Source organism: Myxocyprinus asiaticus, chromosome 28 (assembly GCF_019703515.2).
Source record: "Myxocyprinus asiaticus isolate MX2 ecotype Aquarium Trade chromosome 28, UBuf_Myxa_2, whole genome shotgun sequence".
NCBI lineage: Eukaryota > Metazoa > Chordata > Actinopteri > Cypriniformes > Catostomidae > Myxocyprinus > Myxocyprinus asiaticus.
The window spans coordinates 30,593,694-30,620,359 of NC_059371.1; the positions used below are offsets into that span (position 1 = coordinate 30,593,694).

The following is a 26,666-nucleotide window of genomic DNA, read 5'->3' on the forward strand; positions in this document are numbered from 1 at the left end:
TAATCCCCCTCCACCAAACTTCACAGTTGGCACAATGCAGTCAGACAAGTACCGTTCTCCTGGCAACCGCCAAACCCAGACTCGTCCATCAGATTGCCAGATGGAGAAGTGTGATTCGTCACTCCAGAGAACGCGTCTCCACTGCTCTAGAGTCCAGTGGCGGCGTGCTTTACACCACTGCATCCGACGCTTTGCATTGCACTTGGTGATGTATGGCTTGGATGCAGCTGCTCGGCCATGGAAACCCATTCCATGAAGCTCTCTACACACTGTTCTTGAGCTAATCTGAAGGCCACATGAACTTTGGAGGTCTGTAGCGATTGACTGCAGAAAGTTGGTGACCTCTGCGCACTATGCGCCTCAGCATCCGCTGACCCCGCTCTGTCATTTTACGTGGCCTACCACTTCGTGGCTGAGTTGCTGTCATTCCCAATCGCTTCCACTTTGTTATAATACCACTGACAGTTGACTGTGGAATATTTAGTAGCGAGGAAATTTCACGACTGGACTTGTTGCACAGGTGGCATCCTATCACAGTACCGCGCTGGAATTCACTGAGCTCCTGAGAGCAGCCCATTCTTTCACAAATGTTTGTAGAAGCAGTCTGCATGACTAGGTGCTTCATTTTATACACCTGTGGCCATGGAAGTGATTGGAACACCTGAATTCAATTATTTGGATGGGTGAGCGAATACTTTTGGCAATATAGTGTAGGCCCTAAAATCAGGGTTGGGCAAAATTCTGAATTTAAGAATTGGCCTGTTTAATTCATGAGTTGGAATGTGAATTTATGTAACTGGCCACACCTCAGATGCACAGGTAGATGTCTAAACCTGCTGGGCATTACTGCCTGCCGAACCTCCGCTGGTGCCTTCAGTTATCCAGCTATTATATCAGCAGGGAGCCACATATCGTGGATTAATCCCAGAACATCTCTTGGTCAGGGATGTCTCCCTGCCACCCCCCGCAGCTGGACACCGAATCCTTTTGATTGCCTTTCATTCTTGCTTTCCCATCAAGACTTTCCTCCTTTATCGTCAAGACATACCTTACAATGAGCAGACCTACTCTACATCCAAGGCCTCTTCTCTGTTAGAAAAAACACAAGCCATCAATATCTGCCTACCACCCATCCAGTGCCAATCCTCCAACAGATTAAGTAAATATGCTTAAATATTCTTAAAATACTAAAAATGCTTAAATATCCCTTTATATGTAAGATGCATTTTTTTTCTCCAACAAATCGACATAATTCGAATTACAATTCTGCATCTTGTTTACTTACTGAAATATTACTTCAAGAATTGAATTTAATTTGAATTGACAATTTCAATTCAACTCTATGGCGCACAATCCTGCTTCAAACACACAGAGAAGCTAAACTACCCCTTCTGTTGTATTTACCACTACACTAAATACACCCTCTTCCAAAATATTGTATCCTCAATGTTTCTTATACCAGTTCCACAAACAGTTGAAAACTGAGTCCTAACAAAGGAAACGAAGAGAAATTGGCTGGCCATTTTCAAATACTCACAGGAAATAGAGAGTGGGCACTCTTTTGGTGCACCGACTAATTCAGTATTTCAAGTAAGTCAATAACAGGCTTCAAAATATATTTCAGACCCATAGAAGTCAATCTCAAAAATCTCTTCATTGAAGATTTGATGCTTTCAACAACTCTTTTATTACTGAATCACTATTTTCTTTCACCAGAAAGCTCACACACTATGACACAAAATGCCTGTTCATCCCCCAGTGAGAAAATGAATAAGAAGTTAATAGTAGCTATTTGAGAACTGGAATTAGTTTTTTTTTTTCCTATCCATTCTGTGAAACCCTGCATTATCCTGAAAAACTTTTAAACACACTGCCTTGTTTCTTTCTGTCTTCAGTCGTCATTTTTTTCTTGTGTCCTCTCTATTGTCTGTTATTGAAAAATGGCAAAAGGCCACCCAAAACCTTTCATGCACTGTGCAACTGAGTTTTAATTTATTGTTTCTTTTTAAATTTAAAGAATCAGTCTGCTCTGAAAACAATCAGATTCAGATCTGATCCAGATAGAAACAGAAGCCCAGAAAAGCTTGAGTTTTGTTAGATTCTCTATCTCTTCCATAATCAAATAAAGATAGTAAAAAGCCAGTATTAATGCCAGATAGGCTTTAGGCTATTTGAAATGAAACGTACAGTCACTCTGATGACCACAGAGACCAGACAGGCCCTTGTTATTTTTCACAGTTGGTTATCATTAAATGCAAGTGTTTGATATCTGTTGATATTGTCTGATTCCTAAAGATGTCTCATTTGCAAGCAAATGGCCCAACAGGCATCTTTGACATTCATTATTTTTCTTAACATACATGAATGTCCTTTGTTCTAACTTCAAGATAATGTAGTACGAATGCACACCATCAAAGTAGCTCAACTTGTATATGATATTGCCTGCTCAAAGTATGTAGCTCTTTTTAAATCTCAATTCTTCATTTTTTAATTATTATTATTTTTTTTTTTTAAATAATATGGAATTGTAATAGTAATATGGAGTTAGAGCTGTGTCTTAGAGGTTAGAGCCTATGCTCTGAAAAATTGAACCATGGTGCTCATATGGGCGGCACAGGTTTGAATCCGGCTTGCAACATATTGGTGAAGTGTGCAATTGTTGTAAACACTAGTGACACCTAACAGAATTCCAATGTGTTGGCTTATCCCCAAATGAACCAACATCGGCTCAACCAGTGGAATAAGTTGGGAGCGGGATTATTGTTGGCAAAATAGTGGCAATGTTTAAAACATTTTCAAAACAATCATTAGTTTTGTAATTCCTTTTGGTGCCCTTAGTGGTACAGAATTACACACTTCACCTTTGAATGCACCTCTTAATCTGAGAACATTGTGAAGGACACCTCTGAGCTCCTGGCAAAGTATTTGTGAATGTATCAAGTAATCCGTTGTCATTTTTCACAAACACCTGTACAACAGAAGTGAGACTAACTCCTTCCTACGAGCTGCTTGATACAGAAATGCCAGCGAATTCAATGCATCCCTCACTACGGTGGGATGGGCTACAATGTATCCCATTATCAGGGAATTGTTAAAACACGGAAAGCAGACACAGAGAGAGAGGTCCAAAGAAGAAAATGGTTTTTACACAGATCAATTGAAATCAAAATTCCTGAGATGGAGAGAACATGTGTGAGAGAGAAAAAGACTGAGAAAGAAAAATGCTTTTTATTAAAAGAACAGAAAAGAAAAATACCCAACTGATGTGGAGGGAGTGAAGGCAAGCAGTGGTCACAAAGAGAGTGCTATTAATTTAACCATAACAATGGCAGGAAACCGTGCAATGATGGAAAGTTGCCGAAAGTTATGGTGAAGGAGGAATTACATTTTTCATTTTTTTCCAAAGGAATTTATAAATAATGATAAAAAAATTTATTTTACGAGGGATGGCAATTGTAAGGAATTTAACACTGCTGGTTCTGATTCCTCTTAAAGATTCCGGTTCCTTAAAGTAATAGTTCACCCCAAAATGAAAATTCATTATTTACTCACTCTTATGACATTCCAGATGTGCATGACTTTCTTTCATCTGCTGAACTCAAATTAAGATTTTTAGAAGAATTTCTCAGCTCTTTTGGTCCATACAATGCAAGTGAATGGGTGCCAAAAATTTGATGCTCCACAAATCACATAAGTCAGCATAAAAGTAATCCATAAGACTCCAGTAGTTAAATCAATGACTTCAGAAGTGATATGATAGGTGTGGGTGAGAAAAAGATCCCTTTCACATTCTTCTTCTTGTGTTTTTGGTGATTCACATTCTCCCTCTACTGGGCAGGGAGAAGAATTTAAAGATATGTATTAAAACACTGGAGTCGTATGTCACTCTGTCAGTCTGGTTTTTTTTCTAACAGGACCATGGCATTATCGTCTCATGTCTGTCTTGTGTTTTCGGTCAGTCTTGTTTCATGTCTGGAGCATGGTGTCTGGTTCCTGACCCTTCTGTCTGGTTCGGTTTTGGTGTCAGGATTTGGACATTCATGTTCCATGTCTTCTCCTGTATTGGAGTGAGTGCATTACGCTTGTCATCTTGGCAGCATGTACTCGTGTCAATAATCTATGTCTGTCAGCTCAGTGGTAAAGATGCTGGCTACCACCCCTGGAGTTCGCTAGTTCGCTAGTTCGAATGTGCTGAATGACTCCAGCCAGGTCTCCTAAGCAACCAAATTGGCCCAGTTGCTAGGGAGGGTAGAGTCACATGGGGTAACCTCCTTGTGGTTGCTATAATGTGGTTCGTTCTCAGTGGGGCGCGTGGAGAGTTGAGCGCGGATGCCGCGATGGATGGCGTGAAGCCTCCACAAGCGCTATGTCTCGGTAGCAACGCGCTCATTAAGCCATGTGATAAGATGTGCGGGTTGATGGTCTCAGACACGGAGGCAACTGGGATTCATCCTCCGCCACCCGGATTGAGGCGAATCACTACACGACCACGAAGACTTAAAAGCGCACTGGGAATTGGGCATTCCAAATTGGGTGAAAAAGGGGAAAAAATTCCCCCCCACCCCAAAAAAACAATTAATAAAAAAATTAATAATCTATGTCTGTCTCTCGCAACCGCGGACGGGTGTTGCGCTCGCTTTGTGCTGCGCGCCCGGGTCTCGAGCTATCTTCATGTTGTGCTGAGGTTCGGTCACTTCGGTCTGAGGTGTCGGGCGTGTGTGTGTCGTCTGTTATGTGCATCGTGTGGCATTTGCCTCATGATGTATCCTCAGGCTTCGTTTAGTGTGATAATGCATGGCATCACTTTGTTTGGCATTGCTACGCATTCTATCGTCTTGTTTGTCGGTTGGCATGGGTGTATATTGCCTTATTACCTTGGCGATGTGCACTCATGCCATTCGGGTATTTCGTTGTCTTATGAGAGCATGTGGCTTTGTTTTGTTTCTGTATCGCCACATGCCTCTCTGTCTCATGTCATACCCCGCCTCCTTGTTTGCCCATTATTATTTCATTTTTTATACCTGCCCTGCATTAACCTGTTTGATTTCCTTCCCTATTTTAGTCTCCTCATGTTTGCTGTCCAGTGCCAGTTCGTCTTGTTTCCAGTCTTCTGTGTTCCAGTCGGTCTTGTTTGTTGGTTTCATTCATGTCGGTCCTGTTTATCAGCCCTGTTCCTGTTCGGTCCGGTCAGTCCCGATTCCCCGTTACCCTCTGCCCCAGCCCTGGATGAATTGCTTTACGTTTTCCCCTACGGGGTAGTTTGTGTTTGTTTTTTCCCCCTTGTGGGAGTTTTAGTTTGTTTTTGATTTATTTTGTATTAATACATTTCCTGTTTATTTTCAACTCTGCGTTTGGGTCCTGCCTCTGAAATTTTCTGACATTGTACGGATTACCTTTATGCTGCCTTTATGAGCTTTTTGCAGCGTCGCAATTTTTGCACCCATTCACTTGCATAGTATGGACCTACAGAGCTGAAATATTCTTCTAAAAATCATAATTTGTGAATTTGCAGAAGAAAGAAAGTCATAAACATCTGGGATGGCATGAGCGTGAGTAAATGATGAGAGAATTTTCATTTTTAGGTGAACTATCCCATAGATGGTTCCATTAAAAATTATTGTATTACTTTTGAGGAAGAAATACTTAAAAATAAGAAATGCAAATACTTATTGGAATGGATATGCATAAAAAAAAACAAATAATAATAATAATAATAAAAAAAAATAATAATAATATATATATATATATATATATATATATATATATATATATATATATATATATATATATATTATTATTATTATTTATTTTTTAATCAACACATTGTTAAAAAACAATGTAACTGTAACTGTCTAACCCTAACCCTATTTTTCATTAAAATTACTTTCAAAACATATTAACAAAAAATAATTTATTATGTTTTAAATTTGTAATAATAGGTTAAATATTTACTATAACGTTACACAATGAGGCTATAAACTTCTTAAATGCTTTTGCTGGAAAATTATTACTGCAAAACCTTACCGTTTTATTTATCATTTGTTTGTCATTCTTGCACAAACCAGACAAAACCTCATCTATGACAGCCAGCCAGATAACATGCATCTTACATAAATCAATATAATACATCAAAAAACATAAAAACCAACTGTTTGCAGGGCATAAAAAAACATATACATGATTAACAAATGTAGATTGTTGGAATGCAAGAGCAACAGCACTTGCCTGGTAGTGCAAAAGACAGTTCTGCCAACTGGCCCAAAACTCTCTCACACTGGCTAATTCAGCCTTCTTATTCTCCAGATATTTCATAGAGAAGTGACGACATGAAAAGCGAATGAGACCGAAAGGAGCATGTCGAATCAATAATCTCTTAATTTCCATTAGAATAAAAAGAAAAAGTACCATCTAAAACCACGGGGCCCCTGATCCCCCCTGGCCCAGCATGCCAGCGCTGGGGGATTAGTGTTTTGTGTTCCTAATGACAGCAGATAATGAGAAAGATGCGCCGTCAGTCACGTTAAATAACAACGTAATCCACATTTCCCCTGCATCTATTTACTGTGACTATTAATGAGCTGAGTCACAACACAACACTCTAAAATTCACTCCATAAGAGCGTGCATGTGAGAGAGAACTGGGAATAGCTGTAGTGTTAATTTGCCCTGTCTGCTTTGAATATTCAAAATGTGATGCATAGCTGATATAATGCTGCAGTCGGTGGGAGCAAATCACCTCCAGCTAAAGTTACAATCACTCAGCCTTCATCAAACAAACCAGTAATGAAAGCAGCAGTGGACTGGGCTGTGTGTTAGCCTTCGGGCATCTCTGTTTGTTTAATCATTATTAGTCTAAATCTTCTAGTTGACATGCTGGTATAAAAAGACTTTAAAAAAACCTATAGAAATTTGGATGAAAGCCATAAAAGACAATGAGAGAGAAGTAGAGATAGGGAAAAAGAAACAAGTGGATTTCAGCTGCTCATGAACATTTTATGAGTAACCAGCACACAAATGAGAATTGACACAGACAATGGGGCCATACTCAGAGACTTGAGAAAGAGAGGGAACAGAAGATGGAGTTGAGCCAAAGATAGAGAAGCAAACTCATTGACCATGAATTGATAGTTTTATTAGTCTAGTCTGAACAGCTAAAGATAAAGGAGAACAAAACTTTAAGTTAAATTAGTTACTTATCCTTGTAATACTACATCTCTAAACTCACACAGGGGTTATTATCGCATACTAGAGGTCTACTAATCGAACCCGTGCAATGAGACTCGACAAACCGACAGGTTTCGGGCCAAGTTTTGGTCAGCTTTTTTCAAGTATAACTTTAAGTTTGGGTCAGGATTATAATTCATGAAAAAGTTAATTATTATTGTTAATATTTTGATAATATCAGATCACTCTCACATTCTTCTTCTTGTGTTTTTGGTGATCACATTCTTCATGCAAACCACCACCTACTGAAGAATTTCAAGCAAAAAAGGACTTGAATATTGTTTCTCACCCACACCTTTCATATCACTTCTGAAGATATGTATTAAAACACTGGAGTCGTATGGATTACTTTTATGCTGCCTTTATGTATTTTTTGAGCATCACAATTTTGGCACCCATTCACTTGCATTGTACTGACCTACAGAGCTGAAATATTCTTTTAAAAATCATAATTTGTGTTCTGCAGAAGAAAGTAAGTCATACACATTCAGGTTGCAAAGACGACTTCCTGTGACTGAGGGGCCGCCATGCCTTGTTAAAAGTGTGTGGTTACTGTTACGAATTTCCCAACACTGCTTAAATAAAATATAGCCTTTTGCAACAAATTTACTTGCTTTGTGAAGAAATTAAAAGGGGAGCAATTTCAAGTTCGGGCCTAAAATTTCACAGTAACAGTCAGGTCAGGTCACACGGTCTTGGGAACAGGCTGGGCTTAAACTTAATGCCTGTACAGACCTCTACCGCAAACTAAAAGTAAAACTTAATATGAAAGCTCCTCATTTAAAGTGCTAAAATTGCAAACAGCAGCAAACACGTGAATAAAATGGTAAGAAAGGTACGCAGAGTGACTCTTTGTTTTTATGGATAAGCTAAAAAGGTCCGACTTCCTTTTTCAGCTTTTTAAAGTATATTTAAAAGTTCCTTTTGCAGGTTTTGCCCATGTTAATTTCAAAGGTCTTGCTTGTTTTACAGTAGATGTAAACAACTCTGGTAATGTTCTTGTGATTTCTTAAGTGATCCCTAAAATCCAATTACTAAGACCGAAATTAAAACACATAAAAATGAAAAAGAAAAGTTAAAATTTTAACTACATTTTTAAATCATAAATAAAAACACATTTGAAAATGCTAAACTATAGTAACCTTGACTCAGAAAATGTGTTTTTGTATAAAAACAGCAGTCAGGCAGAGAGAGGGAGATAGAGAGGATGTGTGCCTGTGATTGTGTGTGCGAGCTCTCTCTCACCTTCTAAGCAGTAGTTTGGGGTGGTTCTTGCTCTCCAGGTTTTTGTCGATGAGGTCAGACAGCAGGTGTTTCAGCACATCCGTGGCGTACTCGAGTCGACCCTGGAGAGCCGTCATAATGAGAGACGCCACGTTGCCACGGTCACGCATGGAGAAGGAGCGCTGCATTTCCAGCGTGCGGATGAATGTTAACAAAAATACTTTGTTGTTTATCAGCTGGGCAAACAGCTTAAGAGCTTTCTCCACACTCAACTGCCCATTACCAGACACCTGCAACACACAACAACATCTTTTCCATTCAAAACATTCTAACAAGCCTTCTTTACAAAGACCGTCAATGAAATAGTATACTAAATACATTATTTGCATCAAACATCAATACAGAGTACATTCTGTATAAACTGTTTATTGTGGTTATGATAATTATGCTATTAAAGAAAACCACAGCTCACCTCCAGTTCTCTGAGCACAGGATGGTCCTCGATTCCGGGAAACAGGACTCTCATGGCATAGGTGCGGTAATCCAGATAAGGGATACCAGCTCGGTCCAGATCACTGGTTAACTCATTGATATCTGTCTGCAGTTCTGCAAAAGCTGAACAATGGAAAGGGCACACAAAGAGAAAGAGAATTCGATTTTTTTTAGAGTCAATATGTATTACATAATTTAGTGGATCTCACGAAACCTGTCAAGAACATGTCCGATTCATATCCAACATCCCTCCCAATTGTCATTACTGGAATGAATAAATACATTTTATATATATATATATATATACAGGTGCATCTCAATAAATTAGAATGTCGTGGAAAAGTTCATTTATTTCAGTAATTCAACTCAAATTGTGAAACTCGTGTATTAAATAAATTCAATGCACACAGACTGAAGTAGTTTAAGTCTTTGGTTCTTTTAATTGTGATGATTTTGGCTCACATTTAACAAAAACCCACCAATTCACTATCTCAAAAAATTAGAATATGGTGACATGCCAATCAGCTAATCAACTCAAAACACCTGCAAAGGTTTCCTGAGCCTTCAAAATGGTCTCTCAGTTTGGTTCACTAGGCTACACAATCATGGGGAAGACTGCTGATCTGACAATTGTCCAGAAGACAATCATTGACACCCTTCACAAGGAGGGTAAGCCACAAACATTCATTGCCAAAGAAGCTGGCTGTTCACAGAGTGCTGTATCCAAGCATGTTAACAGAAAGTTGAGTGGAAGGAAAAAGTGTGGAAGAAAAAGATGCACAACCAACCGAGAGAACCGCAGCCTTATGATTGTCAAGCAAAATCGATTCAAGAATTTGGGTGAACTTCACAAGGAATGGACTGAGGCTGGGGTCAAGGCATCAAGAGCCACCACACACAGACGTGTCAAGGAATTTGGCTACAGTTGTCGTATTCCTCTTGTTAAGCCACTCCTGAACCACAGACAACGTCAGAGGCGTCTTACCTGGGCTAAGGAGAAGAAGAACTGGACTGTTGCCCAGTGGTCCAAAGTCCTCTTTTCAGATGAGAGCAAGTTTTGTATTTCATTTGGAAACCAAGGTCCTAGAGTCTGGAGGAAGGGTGGAGAAGCTCATAGCCCAAGTTGCTTGAAGTCCAGTGTTAAGTTTCCACAGTCTGTGATGATTTGGGGTGCAATGTCATCTGCTGGTGTTGGTCCATTGTGTTTTTTGAAAATCAAAGTCACTGCACCCGTTTACCAAGAAATGTTGGAGCACTTCATGCTTCCTTCTGCTGACCAGCTTTTTAAAGATGCTGATTTCATTTTCCAGCAGGATTTTGCACCTGCCCACACTGCCAAAAGCACCAAAAGTTGGTTAAATGACCATGGTGTTGGTGTGCTTGACTGGCCAGCAAACTCACCAGACCTGAACCCCAAAGAGAATCTATGGGGTATTGTCAAGAGGAAAATGAGAAACAAGAGACCAAAAAATGCAGATGAGCTGAAGGCCACTGTCAAAGAAACCTGGGCTTCCATACCACCTCAGCAGTGCCACAAACTGATCACCTCCATGCCACGCCGAATTGAGGCAGTAATTAAAACAAAAGGAGCCCCTACCAAGTATTGAGTACATATACAGTAAATGAACATACTTTCCAGAAGGCCAACAATTCACTAAAAATGTTTTTTTTTATTGGTCTTCTGATGTATTCTAATTTTTTGAGATAGTGAATTGGTGGGTTTTTGCTAAATGTGAGCCAAAATCATCACAATTAAAAGAACCAAAGACTTAAACTACTTCAGTCTGTGTGCACTGAATTTATTTAATACACGAGTTTCAAAATTTGAGTTGAATTACTGAAATAAATGAACTTTTCCACGACATTCTAATTTATTGAGATGCACCTGTATATATATATATATATATATATTCTAATTCTCTTTAATGTAATATGCGTTCTGGGTTCATCACACATTAAGCTCAATAGACAGCATTTGTGGCAAAATTTTGATTACCACAAAAATAATTAGAACACATCCCTAATTTATAAAAAACAAAAAACAAAAGTCAAAATCGCTTTTCCAGCTTACACTTACAAAGGAAGTAAATGGGGGCAATCTATAAAATTAAAATAAACACTGCTTCAAAAGTATAGCCACAAGACATAAACATTAAACGTGCTAACATGATTTTAATGTGATAAAATCACTTACTGTTTGCGTCTTGTGGCTATACTTTTCAAACAGTGTGTATTTTTGTGTGAATGGACTGGCCCCATTCACTTCCATTTTAAATGCTTTATTGTAACCATGTTTTTGCTTTATTTTTACAAAATCAAGTGCTGAGCTAAAATGATTTGTTGTGTTAATCAACATTATGCAACAAATGCTGTTGATTGAGCTTGTATAGAAGTTAAGTATTTATAAATCCTAATAGTATTTGTTGTACTTCTCTTGATTGCTACTGATTTCAATAACGGAGTGACTGAATAGCACCTGCCACACAGCGCTGCTATTTGCACTCAAATAGTCTGATGGAAACACTGAAATTAATGACAAACTGCACCCTCAGATGTCGCTTCAATGGTGCGGTATGCAAAAAAGATGTGGATGTCTTTTTCTCATATGGACGACCCAAGTTCGATTCCCACTTTTGCCCCAGTTTTTCCCATCCTGTTTCCTGTGTCCACTCTTAGTATTTCCTTTAATCCTACTTATAATAATAAATGAAAAAATAATATAAAGGTTAATTTCCTCGCAGTGATTTGGTCACTGTGAAGGTTGGGAAGTTTAGAGAAAGATTTGATCTGGGTAACATTAACCATGGTTTTACAATAGTAATATAGTAGTAACCACATTTTTAAGCTGAATCCATAGTTTTCATGCAATTAACCATGGTGTTACTACAGTAATATGGCAATGGAGTAATACAGTAACCATGTTTAATTTTGTGGTTATGATGATTTTACTACAAAATAATGGTGATACTATGGTTACTGTAGTAAAACCATGGTTAATTTTGGTAAGGAAAGGTTAGGGTTAGGTTGAAATGCAGGGGTTAGTGTAGGGTGTCTATAGTACTCTAAAAATAAATAAATAAAATACATTTGCTGTAGTGATGCCCCTATACTGTATGTTAGTATTTAATTAGTCTAACTATCAATTACCTATTATCTATTACTGTCTAAAACTATTTGCACTTAGTGCAGAGAAGATGCTTTTGGTTGCTATTTACACTTAGTGCAAATAGCCTCTGCCTCTCAATAAATAATAATGGGAATTACAACCCCCCCCCACCCCCCCAAAAAAAACAGACTTTATTTTCTTAATACAAAATATATTTTCTTATGTGTTGTTTGTTGATATTGGGGTAAAATGTGACATGTTTTGTGACATTTTGGGTTTGTTACTATATAAAAGCACCAAACACATGACAGAACATCCAGTGCTGTTCTAATCAAGATCAGAGATTTTTTGTTTTTGTCCAGTTTTGTCAGAAGTTCCTGAAGTGTCTTTAAAGCTGAAGAATAGAGCGAACCAAAAACAATAATAATAATAATAATAATAAATCTTTGCCTCTATTTATGGCTCACACACATACACATACACATACACACACACATACACATACACATACACACACACACACACACACACACACACACACACAGTAAATTGAAGGCTGCTGAAGTGCTTGTCCCCTGCTGCTGGATACTGAAAGTGGGATGTCTTTAATTGGGTCCATTCTGACAGAGCCTGGAGCAGCACTCTACCCTCCTTATTTCTCCTTTCTCCTGTTCTGCCTCCACTCTATTGCCTTCCCTCACCTGTCCTCCTCCTCTTTTTCTCTTGCTGTCTATCAGTATGGCTTCCTCTCATCTTAAACACACTCTCTGGCAGGTGTGCAGGGGTGCAGGGCTCTTGATCTGACAGCAGTAATCTGCCCCTCTGATACCACTGCATCTTAAATTCCTCACGGCTGTAGAGTTAGTCAACACAAAAATCATCCTTTCAGCACTGCTAACCATGGGTCAGGGACACTCTCTTTATCAGAATGGTATGTGCTACTTTTGATTTTATTTGTCATCCAAAAGCAGCAAACACCCAACGTAGAACCCTAAAAAGAGGCAAAAGCACCCCAAAAAAAGATATAAAATTAAGAATCCATTTAAAAAGCTCCAGTGATTGACTACAGACCATTCTGTATTTAGAATGGAAAATGAGCTCACTACATACTAAATACCAAACAGTATATGGATGTTTCTTCAAGTTCAGAAACTTTAGCACTGTGGACTTAAGAAAAGTCTTGTTAAAAATGTTTTCGCACTCAGTTAATTACTTTGCCTACCAACAATGTCCGACATGAACATGCATCACAAGAGGTTTACTGTATGTCATGACTGAAAATCATGTTACATGATCACATTATATGTTTAATAATGAGAGTTTGTCCAGTTATTTAGGAAATCTTGGAAATAAAAAAGTATATTTTGTGTTTTTTATTTATTTACTTACATATTTTTTGTAAAGAGACATGTCTTTACATTTGGCAGGCCAATCAACTAATGAGTCAAGCAAGAAATGTTGTATACTGCACATTGTGGCAAATATAGTAGGGCAACCGTAGTATGTAGCATGGAACTGTAGTATGCTATTCCGAACATAGCCAGCGTTACTAAACCATGCAACTGTCTGGTCATGACAGTTCTTCAATGTGGTAGTAGTGAAACACAAAATTAGTTTTAAGAATAATTAGTGACACAACTTTAGCGATGTATTTGTGTAAGTGAGTTTTTTTAATTTACGTCTTTCTCACCTTCCTTGCACTCCAAAGCGACTCTGGACTCCAGGTTGTCCATTTGCATCTGGAGTCTCTTGAGGGTGAGGTCATTCTCACGGGATTTACGCTTGTAGGCGATCAGCACTAGGATGACGATGATGAGCAGAAGACCACCGCCAGCAGCGATGCTGACAATGGCAGGGAGAGTCAGGAGACTGTCAGAGAGGATGTTAATTGAGCCTGGGGACACGTGAAGACCACCAACCTGCACCTGAGAGACAAAAGCACACATATACACTCATGAGAATCAAGAATATATGCACACACACAGAGACACTCCTTACAAAAAAGTACTGGGGCAATACCACGATACAGTGATGGTATCGAATGGTACCATTGTTCTACAATTGTTTAACAGTGACATTTGTAATGACAAGGCCATTATGTAAGACCATGGTGGGCTTCACATTACTGTGGTTAGGTTAATGTTGATAGTCTTTTCTAAAAAATAAACTGTAGTGTTTGTTATGGAAAAATCTAAAAGCCTCAACACACTGAGAGGTTTGACTTCTTCCATATACTGTAGCGCTTTTTACTACAATGTTCTCTGTAGAATTAAAATGGGTCATATAAGTTTTGTGTTTTCCACCGGTCGCTGCAATATCGAGTGAAGCATGACTGAATCACAAAAGTTTCAATCTGTGCTGTTCCAAGAGCTCTGGCGATCTTATCTCTGGAGAGCGCTGGTGTGCACCGTGGTGGTTCACACGAAAGCACGCTTAATTCACCCTGCACAGATGCGCGTGTAATTTATGAGAGACATGAATACCATTACATTTCCTTTGACAGCAGCTCCGAGTAGCCAGACATTCACAGAATTTTCGATGCAGGAAAACCCCTGAAAAAACATTACCCGCCAAAGTGGCTAGTAAGAGTAACAGAGTTACCTGCCACAGCCGAATTTTACCCGCATTTGGTGGGTTGGCGGGTGTTAATTTCAAACCCTAATTACCATGGTGTTATGTCCAAAACAAAACACCATTTTACTACCATAGTATAGTCCCAAAAAGCACAATGGTATTACCATTGAACCATGTCCGCAAAACCATTGCTTTACCATGGTTTTATGTCCAAAAAAATAAAATAAAAAATAAAATCACCATGGTATCACTATGGTACATGTCCAAAAAATCACCATGGTAATACCATGGCATATGTCCACAAAATACCATGGTATTACCATAGTATATGTCCAAAAAGCACCATGGTAATGGTGCTACCATCAGATCATGTCCAAAAATCATTGCAATACCATGGTTTTATGTCCAAAAAACCCAGCACGGTACTAGCATGGTATACGTCCGAAAAATGCCATGGTATTACCAGAGAATCATGTCCACAAAACACTGGTATTATCATGGCATATCTAAAAAAAACACCTTTGTATTAACATGGGACCATTTCCCAGAATCATGGTATTACAATACCATGGTACATGGACAAAAAAAAAAAAAAAACATAGTATTACCATAGTACCATGTTGGGGAAAAAAACATGGTAATAGCATTCTGCTTAAATACAGAAATACAGTAAAGAGTGCAAAATTTTATCCTATGCTTTGAAACAACAAAAAATACAGAAAAACACCCACACACACACATTGAGTATGCAATATAATGTGTTTGGTAACTTTTGGGCAGCACTAACAGTAATTGCTTTCCTCTTCCTAGGGAACCTGGTGACAGCAACAACATGTTCCACTGCTGAAGGTCTGGCCTGTGTCTTCAGCAGTGGTACAACAACCTCACACCTAGTAAACAAGTACTAAGGGGCCTTTCAAGTATGTAAACACAGGAAACTTAAAGTCAGAGTGCAGGAAAGTCATTTGAGTGGACAAAGAACTAAGAACACATAAACTAAATTGCTCTACAGGGCACATAAACACACTGTAGATGTCTTACCATGATTTTGTACTGGCCGGTGAGGTTAGGCGGCTCGCACAGCAGCTGAGTTTCAGATATGGTGACAGAACAGGGAGTCTCTCCTATGAGAACGGTGTAGTTAAGCTTCACACCTCCAGAGGCAGCAGGAACCAGGTTCTTACCCTGTTACACAAACAGCACATTGGAAAGAATGTTATATGCAGTGTTGGGGGTAACACATTACAAGTAATGCGTGTTACATATCAGATTACTTTTTCGAGTAATGAGTAAAGTAACACAATATTTTTATTTTATTTTAGACCATGAAATCGGAGTTACTTTTTAAATAAAGTAACGCGTTGCTTTTGTACACCTCTACTTTCCCTGTATTGCGAGAAATCAGGAGTAAAAGTGTGCAAACTTCGGGAAGGAGACATAGTGCATGATGGGCATTGTAGTTCTATAGAGTGTGAGACCAGAGACTATTTAGCAGAGACGAGTCACTTCTATTTAAATGAATGGAATAAACTGGAACGCCCAGCCAAGAAGCTCTAGCACCCAGCAGTCAATGGATGTAGAAAGGATGTAAAATAGCCAATCACCTTTTAAATACAGGCATGCACATTAGCTATGCAAGCTGGGAAAATTGTGTGCTTTAGCATAATATGAGGTCAACATTCGGTTGAGTGAAACTCGATTGATTCATTAAGCCATGTAGAGCAATTTATGTTCAAGAAATGTGTCTGATAATAAAATAATATTTTTCACTTAAGTCATCTCAGTGCACACTTGTTTTGAGTTGATCCACGGTGCATACAGATGCCACTGGATGATCGCATACAACTTCAAAGGCATATGTTGATACAACTTGAATGAAATCATTTTTAATGCTACCAAAATGTCATAAAAACGGTTTATTATAAAACAAAAATGTAGAATCTTTTTAGAAACTAAGACAATTTCTCTGCGTACACAATCAATGTAGAACGTTGCTTGGAGCCACTGATCCAGCTTTTCTCATCCCATTCTCCCAGTTAGGGGGAGCTGTAACACGGAGCAGTTCAGCTGCATAAGTCAGTGAATTGAACGAATATTTCACCCTGTGTAACATATCGTGGCCAGTGGAAGACTAGTCTTATAATCCCTCTGCCTATACGTGTTTACTGATTTTTTAATGCAGTGATGACTTAAGTGAAAAATATTCTTTTATTATCAGACAAATTTCTTGAAAAAGTTAGGCTGGCATTCCCCACTGAATTTTATCCTGACTTTTGAAAAACATCTTAAGTTGACTCTGACATTGTCGATGGGCACAGCACATGACGACAAATAAACTCAGCAAAAAAAGAAATGTCCCTTTTTCAGGACATTTTAAAGACAATTTTGTAAAAATCAAAATAACTTTTACAGATCTTTATTGTAAAGGGTTTAAACAATGTTTTCCATGCTTGTTCAATGAACCATAAACAATTAATGAACATACACCTGTGGAACGGTCGTTAAGACACTAACAGCTTACAGACGTAGGCAATTAAGGTCACAGTTATAAAAACTTAGGACACTAATGAGACCTTTCTACTGACTTTGAAAAACACCAAAAGAAAGATGCCCAGGGTCCCTGCTCATCTGTGGGCACGTGCCTTAGGCATGCTGCATGGAGGCATGAGGAATGCAGATGTGGCCAGGGCAATAAATCGCAATGTCCATACTGTGAGATGTCTAAGACAGTGCTACAGGGAGACAGGAAGGATAGCTGATCATCCTTGCAGTGGCAGACCACGTGTAACAACACCTGCACAGAATCAGTACATCCAAATATCACACCTGCGTGACAGGTACAGGATGGCAACAACAACTGCCCGAGTTACACCAGGAACGCACAATCCCTCCATCAGTGATCAGACTGTCCACAATAGACTGAGAGAGGCTGGATTGAGGTCTTGTAGGCCTGTTTTAAGGCAGGTCCTTACCAGATATCACCGGCAACAACGTCGCCTATGGGCACAAACCCACCTTCGAAGGACCAGACAGGACTGGCAAAAAGTGTTCTTCACTGACGAGTCATGGTTTTGACTCACCAGGGGTGATGGTCGGACTTGCACTTATCGTCAAAGGAATGAGCGTTACACCGAGGCCTGTACTCTCGTGTAGGTGGAGGGTCCGTCATGGTCTGGGGTGATGTGTCACAGCATCATTGGACTGAGCTTGTTGTCATTGCAGGCAATCTCAATGCTGTGCATTACAGGGAAGACATCCTCCTCCCTCATGTGGTACCCTTCCTGCAGGCTCATCCTGACATGACCCTCCAGCATGACAATGACACCAGCCATACTGCTCGTTCTGTGCGTGATTTCCTGCAAGACAGGAATGTCAGTGTTCTGTCATGGCCAGTGAAGAGCCCGGATCTCAATCTCATTGAGCACGTCTGGGACCTGTTGAATCGGAGGGTGAGGGCTAGGGCCATTCCCCCCAGAAATGTCTGGGAACTTGCAAGTGCCTTGGTGGAAGAGTGGGGTAACATCTCACAGCAAGAACTGGCAAATCTGGTGCAGTCCATGAGGAGGAGATCCACTGCAGTACTTAATACAGCTGGTGGCCACACCAGATACTGACTGTTACTTTAGAACTTGACTTTAGACTGGGACACATTATTCCATTTCTGTTAGTCACATGTCTGTGAAACTTGTTCAGTTTATGTTTTAGTTGTTGAATCTTTTTATCTCAATACAAATATTTACACATAAAAGTAGTTGAAAGTGAGAGGACGTTTCTTTTTTTGCTGAGTTTATGATGCAGGTTCAAGTGTTGGACTTTGCTGCTTTAGGTAAGAGTGGTTATTCTTCAGTATTCATATTGGCTGTCATGTTGATGGAAAAACAAATCATGCATGTTCATGTTATAGATTTTTTTATTATAAATATGACATGAAGACCTTCTTTCTAATTATCTGTTTGTTTACTATGTTGTTTTGATATGAGTGTTATACAGTAGCTAGCATGACCTGTAATGTCTCTTGTATGTAATGCATGGCTTATTTGTATGGAATGCATAACATAGCAGAAGAGAAAGTGGCTGTGAGAAAAAAGTAACGCAAAAATAACGTAACTCTTTACTTTCCATAAAAATTTACTTTTAAGTTACTCTTTTAAAGAGTAACGCAATATTCTAATGAGTTACTTTTAAAAGTAACGTTACCCAACACTAGTTATATGTACAGTATATGCATATGTATGGGTTGCAAACCAGGACACATTGTATATGCTTGGATTGCAAAAATATGAGATGTCCCTCTCAGGGCAAGGGTCAAGCCTGAAGATGGACATACCTTTAAAATAATAGGGGAGCCAGGTTTCTGTTCCAGTATGCCATTGGTGCTGAGCGGTTCGAAGTAAGGGTTAGGGTAGTACAGGAAGTTAGTGTTGTTGTACACTAGAAGAGCCTGCACGTTATTGAAGATAAAGCCAAACTCATCTGCGTGCTTGACTGAGTCCAGACCAGGCCTGTACTCGGCCATCAAAGAAGGAGCGAAACAGCTCATAGAAGTGGTGTTCAGAACTTTACACACCTGGAAAAAAGAGTAGAGAGAGAAATATCACTTATTTTCATCAGCATTTTTCCGAGAGTAATTGTTATTCATTGTTTCATCTCACTTCAGTTCTTTCCCATTAAGAATCCTTTGATACCATCTGTTTTCAAGTATGTTTTACTGAGCTGAAAAGACCACAGATGCATATCCTTTTGTTAGACAACAACAGAGCTGGAGAACAAAGGCAAGAATACCATTTTTGCTCAAAAGTGAGAAATAAACTCAGAAAGAAAACATTAAAAGTGTAAATTACACTCTTCTGATCAAATCTCTCCTTACAGATAACTGTGACATTCATCTCTTTTCTATAACTCATGACAGATATGAGGCACTCATCCAGCATTCATGAAACCTGTCAAAAACATATCCAGGTCATATTTCACCCCAAAATATTAATAATAAATTCTATTGTGCAAAAATAAAAAATCAAGCCTAATTTTGGAACATCAAGATTTTTTTGCATCACATTATTGTGTGACATTATTTTCATGACAATTAAGCACACTTTACCGCCAGATTACAATTATACAACACAAATAATGATACATTATTTACATTGTAAATATTTAAATTATACATCATTATAATATTTGCTGTACTGTATTACAAAATAAAATAAAAAATATCCAGGCACATTACGGTAATGAGAGTTTTTAGTTTAGCTTAATTGTCAATAAAATAGTTACAATGCAAAAATTTGCAATAGTCCTAAAAAGGGCTTCCTTGTCTTTATGCAAAATATGATATCTTTTTTTTTTTTTTTTTTGGATTTGGGGGGTGAAATGTGGCCTGGACATGTTTTTGTGAGATTTTTGGGCAATGTCACGAGCTGGATTCGAACTTTTGTTTCCAACACGAACACTACTGCACAATATACTGAAGAACATGCACTAACTGCTAAGCAACAGCTCAAACATGACTATACAGCACCTGAATGATGGCAAATAGCTGGGATTAACTCTAGCAAAACAATTAGCTAACAACACTCTCATATTTCAAGTACACAACAACTGTGAGATACATCTGCACTGCATAAATATCAGCAGTCACACTTGATGGACACATTCCCGTCTACATGTACAAGCATTGAGCCGTTCCCTCCAAACACGGCAGAGCAGTGCTGACACTCGAACAACAAAATTGATGGCTGCAAAACTCTGACTGCGCCTCGAGGTTTTCATCTCATTTCTTTCTTCTCCACGACTCTCAGGGGAGAAACTTAATTAGAGCTAAATATCTTCAAAGCACGGCAGGTCTGGCGAGCACCACACCCCCTACTCGCCTCCTCGCAGTCAGAGCTTAAATCGATACTAACTCATTTTGACCACACAAACTTGATTTTGTTGAGATTGAGGGTGCATCTCATTCCACAGCTTTTGGTTCCTCATTCCTCTGATGTTCCTCTTAACTTGGCCCTTGAGGAGTGTATATCAAGTGATATTCTTCCCCGGCATCCTGAGACTACAATGGTTTTCTTGTCAGTAATTAACTGGTAATGGCTTTTACTTGCTTGTTTTGTTGGAGTCATTGCTAGTGAACAGAATGGGGGTGTTCCAAAGACAAAGTTTTTGTCCTCAAGGCTAAATTCTCAGAATTAACTGAGAGTCAGAAAAAGAAAAACTCATTAAGGCACAAAAACAAGCAAAACTCAGCCTCTTTTTTCAGTTCTGATGATTCAGGGGGAGTTCTGTTCCTCTGAGAGTATCGTTTGCATGGAATATTATTCAAAAAAGCAATAACGAACCCTGCTTGAAAACCTAGATTAAGTTGGTAGCTATGTTTTGAAACAACATGGAAGCTGGATTCTAGCTGGCCTAAGATAGTCATTATCTGGTCCAAGCTGGTTATAGGCTAGTGGATTGGCCATCATGTTCCAAAAACCAGTTTGACCACCTGAAGCTGGTCAGATCAGTGACTGTAGCTAGTTTGTTGCTGGTGCACGATGGTCGACCAACTTAGACCTTCTACCATGTTCCTAAACAAAGCTTTCATTTTAAGACTGATTTCCAGAAACAATTAAGGAAATTGTAGGCAGTAAGCAGTTATCTAGTAGATAGTTTTATCTAAACCAACTTAGGGGACCAATGAATGCTCTTTTGTGTCCATCTGCAGAACATGTACTAGGTGGATGTCTTTGATCATTGTACTGTCTTGTTTTTTTTTTTTTCTTCTTCATCTTGTGCAGGAGCGGCACTTTTTTAGATGCTGTGTCAGTGTCACTCCTCCATCCGGCTCTTCCTTGTCCAATTCACTTTCCCCGGAGCTTCTAATCACCTGCACCTGCGCTTAGTTACCACAGTAATCAAAGACAGCTCATATACTGTACCTGTCACAATCTCACAGTCACTGTCTAGCCTACCTTAGGAACACACAGATCTCACTGCTCTTTCACAGCAGTGTCCTTATTCTTCCTATGCACTTCATCATTGTTATTCCTACTTCAGTCATCATCTTCTGCAAACCAAGTGACTCTGAGCACAGCTAAGTTTGTCTACTATTATACTCACCTGTGTTCTTACCTGTGTTTTAAATAAAGTTCCATTATCTGGGTTCAACTTCCATCTGCATGTGTTGCATCTAACAGTCAGGTTGAAAAGAACGTCTACTCTAAAAAACATCTCGAGACACCTGCATTCTGTTGTATTTGTTTGATCTGAATGACCCCTTACAGGACACTTATTAAAGGAACAGTACATGTGGATTAACCTAGGTTTAAGTGTCTTGCTTGGGACTCAAACCAGAAAACTTCCGGTTACAAGGCCTTCGTTTCAGCCACTAAACCGAATTCATTATTAGGACTAACCTACTGCACTTGAACTTGAGAATTTCAAAAGTGTGTGTATAAAAAAATAAAAAATAAACTTCCGATGTAACAACTTTCATGGAAGTTGACTGAATCGAATGTAGGTTTTGTAGCATTCGGGTTTAGTTCTCCTCTGTAGTATTGAGGCACTTTACATTATGCCCCATGTTTTCATGATATAGTAACAGGAGCTCCCTGGCAGCTCCGAGCAGTTAAAAATTAATCAAATTCAATAACTCTAAAGTCAAACTGTCATCAACTTGTAATCCCATTACACACTCCACAGCACCACAAGTGAGGTAACTAAGCAAATGCACATCTAGTCAAATCGGGCATTGTTGAAAACGGTCTCTTAATGCAATGCTGAACGGCAAAGGACTTGTAACATTTTTGGTGTCATTTAGAGTAAACACAGGAAAAAGAGTACAAAATTAATTATAGATCCATGTATTGGCCAGGCTGATTAATCAGCCAGTATCTGGTGATTTTAAACCAGCTTGCTCCAGGGGTATTGTTGCTTATGGTACACTTAGGATAAATGTGTCTGCTAAATGACCTCTTACTATTATGACAATGGAGAACTGTTTTCTCCCTATCTATCGCGTTCCAGAGTCACCTCTACTAGGGACTGAACATGCAATCTTTGAATTAACAGCTCGATTTCTAACTATTCGACTACCAACACCTCAAAATGACATATGTAGATACCTAGATGTTCATGGCACCCACTAGCTAAGCAGGACATGATAAAGTTCTAATGTGTTTGAACTTTTTCTCTGGCCTTTTGTGGCAATGCCATATCAGAGACGATGCTGTGAACACCACCAGCCTGGCACAGCCTACAACAGCCTTACACTGGCTCTACTCACCATCTGTTTTAAACTGGCTGGACGCATACTGGCTGTTGACACATTTCGTCTTGCTCTACCAGTTTATTTCTTCACCTCTGCCCACAACAAGCTACTAAGCTAACGTTTAGGCACAAAAATAATGTAGCTTTCCACATGGCTGGAATTTAATTAGCAAAGTATTTTACATTTGAAAGAACACCCAGTGTAAGCATGAAGATACTAAGTGGGACCAAATCGAATACATTTAGATTTGTATTTATTAATTTTTTGCACAGCAGAACTTCAGGGCCTACACCAGACTAATAGCTTTTGAGTATCACCACTGTCCTTCCATGACCAGGCTGCAGTAGCTGCAGGTATTTGTCTGTGAAAATAATTGGAATCCTTTCTGTTTTCCTGTCTCTCTGAAATAATTGAATTCAGGTTTTTCCAACAACTGACACATGACTCAGCACAAAGCACAGTCCTCCCTGACTAAGCTAGTGAATCAAACCATCTCTTGCTCTCTCTACTCACATCTTTATCTCTGGGGCAAAAAGTTGCATAGAATCTAAGAGATGGCTTAGATAAAATTTTATCTGGAGTTACATTAGCATCTTTCCCTCTTCTGACTGTTGTCAACCATTCTCTATTCCTTTCCACATTCGGCATTTTTTATTTTGCTGTTGGAGAAAATGGGAATGAAAACGTATTTGTTGTGGTCTCCTTTTCAGTGCTAAAGAAGTTTATATTGCTATAGTTTACTTCCGGATTCCATCAAGAAATTTGAAAAGGGTTCATCGGAAAACTAAGGTTGCTTACAAAGTCGAGAAAGCTCTTTTGATGGAATGTTTAATGAGGGTTGTGTAAGATTAGTTTTGGATTAGGATGTGGAAAAAGTGAGGCCAGTTTGAAATTTAATGGGAATTTAGCAAATTCGATTTACGGGAGCATGCCTGGACACGATTTTCCAAAACAGAATGGCAGGGAAGACTAATTTATATTCACGAAGAAAGCCATTCCTGATCATAATATTCAATAATATTCAGCAGGAAAGCAGTGCCTGATTGGTCTGAGAAACCATAACCCAACCCTAACCGTAAACTAACCAACCAGATGGCACTTTCCTCATAAATATAAATGAGTCTTTCACTGCCATCCTATGTTTTGGAAATCCACTGTCAGGACCCACCTGAAATTTTAGAATTCTCATTGGTCAATGGATGCCTGCTTCAATGCACTGCAAAAACAACAAAAAAAACAAAAAAACATTTCCAGCATAACTTTTGCATTTTTCCAACATCCTTGACACACCATTCTCTTTTAAATCAATGGCTTTACAGCGTTTTATGATGTAGCATAAACTCTAGTGTGTAAGTGCTCTAAAACATTCTACTGTAATTGTTCTGCCCTTTATTTCACAGCATTACCATTTAAGGTTTACTTGTTTTGATCGCCACCTTATGGACACTTATTGCAGAGAGGTTCAAACAAGGGAAATAGGAAGTTAATTTGTTCAGTCACATGTTGCATCAGAAACATACAGGGCTCTCAATCCTCATTTATCCTTTTCTTGTGAAGTTTAAGAAAGCAATGGCTGTAAGTAGTTTTATTCTTTACATATTATACATTTTGGCATGGGGGGCCGTCGTCATGTGTCAGTCTGCGGGAGAGGGAGAGCGGTAAGGCTCGTCACCTGGTTCATAATTATCTCTAACGCCTGTCTCTCATTATAGTGATGGCGGAGGGAGACTTAAAAGGCACTCCAGAGCATCAGAAAGGTGGAGAGAGTGACCTACAAGCACAGACAGCCACGAGTGCTTTTCGTTGTTTATTATTTAGTCTGTTCCGACGGTTACCGTCGATTGTGTGTGAAGCTGACAATTAAAAAGACTGACCTTGAATCTGCTTCGCTGTCTCCGGACTCCTCCATTGCCCCGAACTAAGAACTTGTTACATACATCTTAAGTATTAAGACATTTTTGGTTATTTAATGCTTACCAGAGTTATTTTGATTAAGCTAGCATGATGTAAGTCCATAAGCATGGTTACTCAGAATTGTAATGTTCCTTAATGCGAAGTAATCTTTAAGTTAATCTTATTGCTTACATTTGATCGGTGCTGTATTAAGTTAATTATTGAATTTGCAATCTAAAGAATTAGTCTGATTTAGATGTCCTATGATAAGTAGCATCATGTTTGTGACACATACTTAGTCTTTAAGATGTAACTGACTCAAGACACAGTTTGTTTGAGATTTATATTGAAAATGCATTACATATATACAAGGTTGGGTAGTAAAGTAATACATGAAATGGGATTACATATTTAAAATACAAAATATAAGTAACTGTATTCCATTACAGTGACAATTTTATTAATTGGTAATTAGAATACATTTACATTTAAGAAGTATTTTTATTACTGAAGAGATTACTTTGCATTTTATTGTCATTTGTTTCATTTAATATTTAGTCCTTTCAGATGGAAAACATTTATACATATAAATTATGTGATCCAAAGAGCATGTGAACAGCGGTGAAACACTTTCTTATGATGTGTTACATTCATACGAGCAGACAGAGAAGTAAGTTTGAAGTAAGTTTGGAGCAGAAGAAATAGAAATAAGCCTTGTGTAAATTGTCAGCTTTATGCTAAGCTAAAATGCTATTTCTAGCCATTTTACAAGCACGTTACCAGGCACGATCATATTTCTTTAACAAGAAAATTCACGTTAGATCATCATTTCATTTTTCTAGTAAGACCTTTGATATTAGGGCCAAAATTGTATTCTTTATAATAATTTTTGTATTGTTTTCCTGTAAAAATATCTAAAAATCCTTAAAACAAGATCAATTTGATTTATCTTATTTTAGAAACAACACTGCATAAGATATTTAGGTTTTTCAGAGAATGTATTTTTAACATGTGTATTTTATCTTACTGTACTGGCAGAGTTTTTATAAATAAAACAAGTGAAAAAATCTACCAGTGCTGAAGAAGTAATCCAAAGTATTTAGAATATGTTACTGACCTTGAGTAATCTAACAGAATATGTTACAAATTACATTTTTCAGCATCTCCCAACCCTGCATATATAGCAGGAATTCATTGTATCTAATTTATTTTGTTTTAGTTTCACTCTGATTCATGACTGAGTCGACATGAAGTGCAACTCTACCAACTGTACTTCAATAAATACTGGAGCTAGGACGCTCAATTCTCGACTCTTTCATTAAATGGATTTAGGAACTGGAGGACAGTATAGTAATGAAGAAGCACTTCATGAAAAAAGAAATTCATGGGTTTAGAGCAACATAAATGTTAGTAAATAATGAAAGAATTTTAATTTTTAGGTGAACTATCCCTTTAAGGGTACACTGCTTTCATTACCAACTCTGAATTATGCTCTTTGTTGTTTTACGTACATGTACATAAAACTGGATATCAGGATATTTGATGGATGAATGTAGTTTAGAATGAATGTAGAACAACTGTAAGTATCTACATAATTGTAGAAAAATGCCAGTGGCACTTTGTTAAATGCATATGCTAGAATACTTTTAACATCTACAGTTCATGTTCTTCATGTTGGTTTTGAGAGCGGTCTCTTATCCGTGGTATCTGGGAAGGTCTGACACTGATTGGTGGGAGCATCTGATCTCTTCGTTTTAGAAGAAAACTGAAGTGCCTATTTGATTGGTTCAGATACAGCGCAGAGCGCTTCAGGAATCTGTCTCCAGACTTCATTACGGAATCTCTCTGCTGTTGCACGTGTCAACCAATTTTTTTCCTCTCCTCAAGAGAAGACAAAGGCAGAAAAACT

General features: G+C 38.5%; 1 protein-coding gene across 1 annotated transcript in view; it reads right to left on the minus strand.

Moving 5' to 3' along the window:
- LOC127418658 (plexin-A2-like) overlaps positions 1 to 26,666 on the minus strand; it is a 312,630-nt gene that overhangs the window by 43,565 nt on the left and 242,399 nt on the right. The window contains exons 18-22 of the mRNA XM_051659328.1: positions 18,947 to 19,186; positions 15,661 to 15,804; positions 13,736 to 13,970; positions 8,920 to 9,062; positions 8,469 to 8,737 (exon numbers count right to left, since the gene is read on the minus strand). Coding sequence (XP_051515288.1) covers positions 8,469 to 8,737; positions 8,920 to 9,062; positions 13,736 to 13,970; positions 15,661 to 15,804; positions 18,947 to 19,186 — 1,031 coding nt within the window. The remainder of the gene's footprint in view (positions 1 to 8,468; positions 8,738 to 8,919; positions 9,063 to 13,735; positions 13,971 to 15,660; positions 15,805 to 18,946; positions 19,187 to 26,666) is intronic.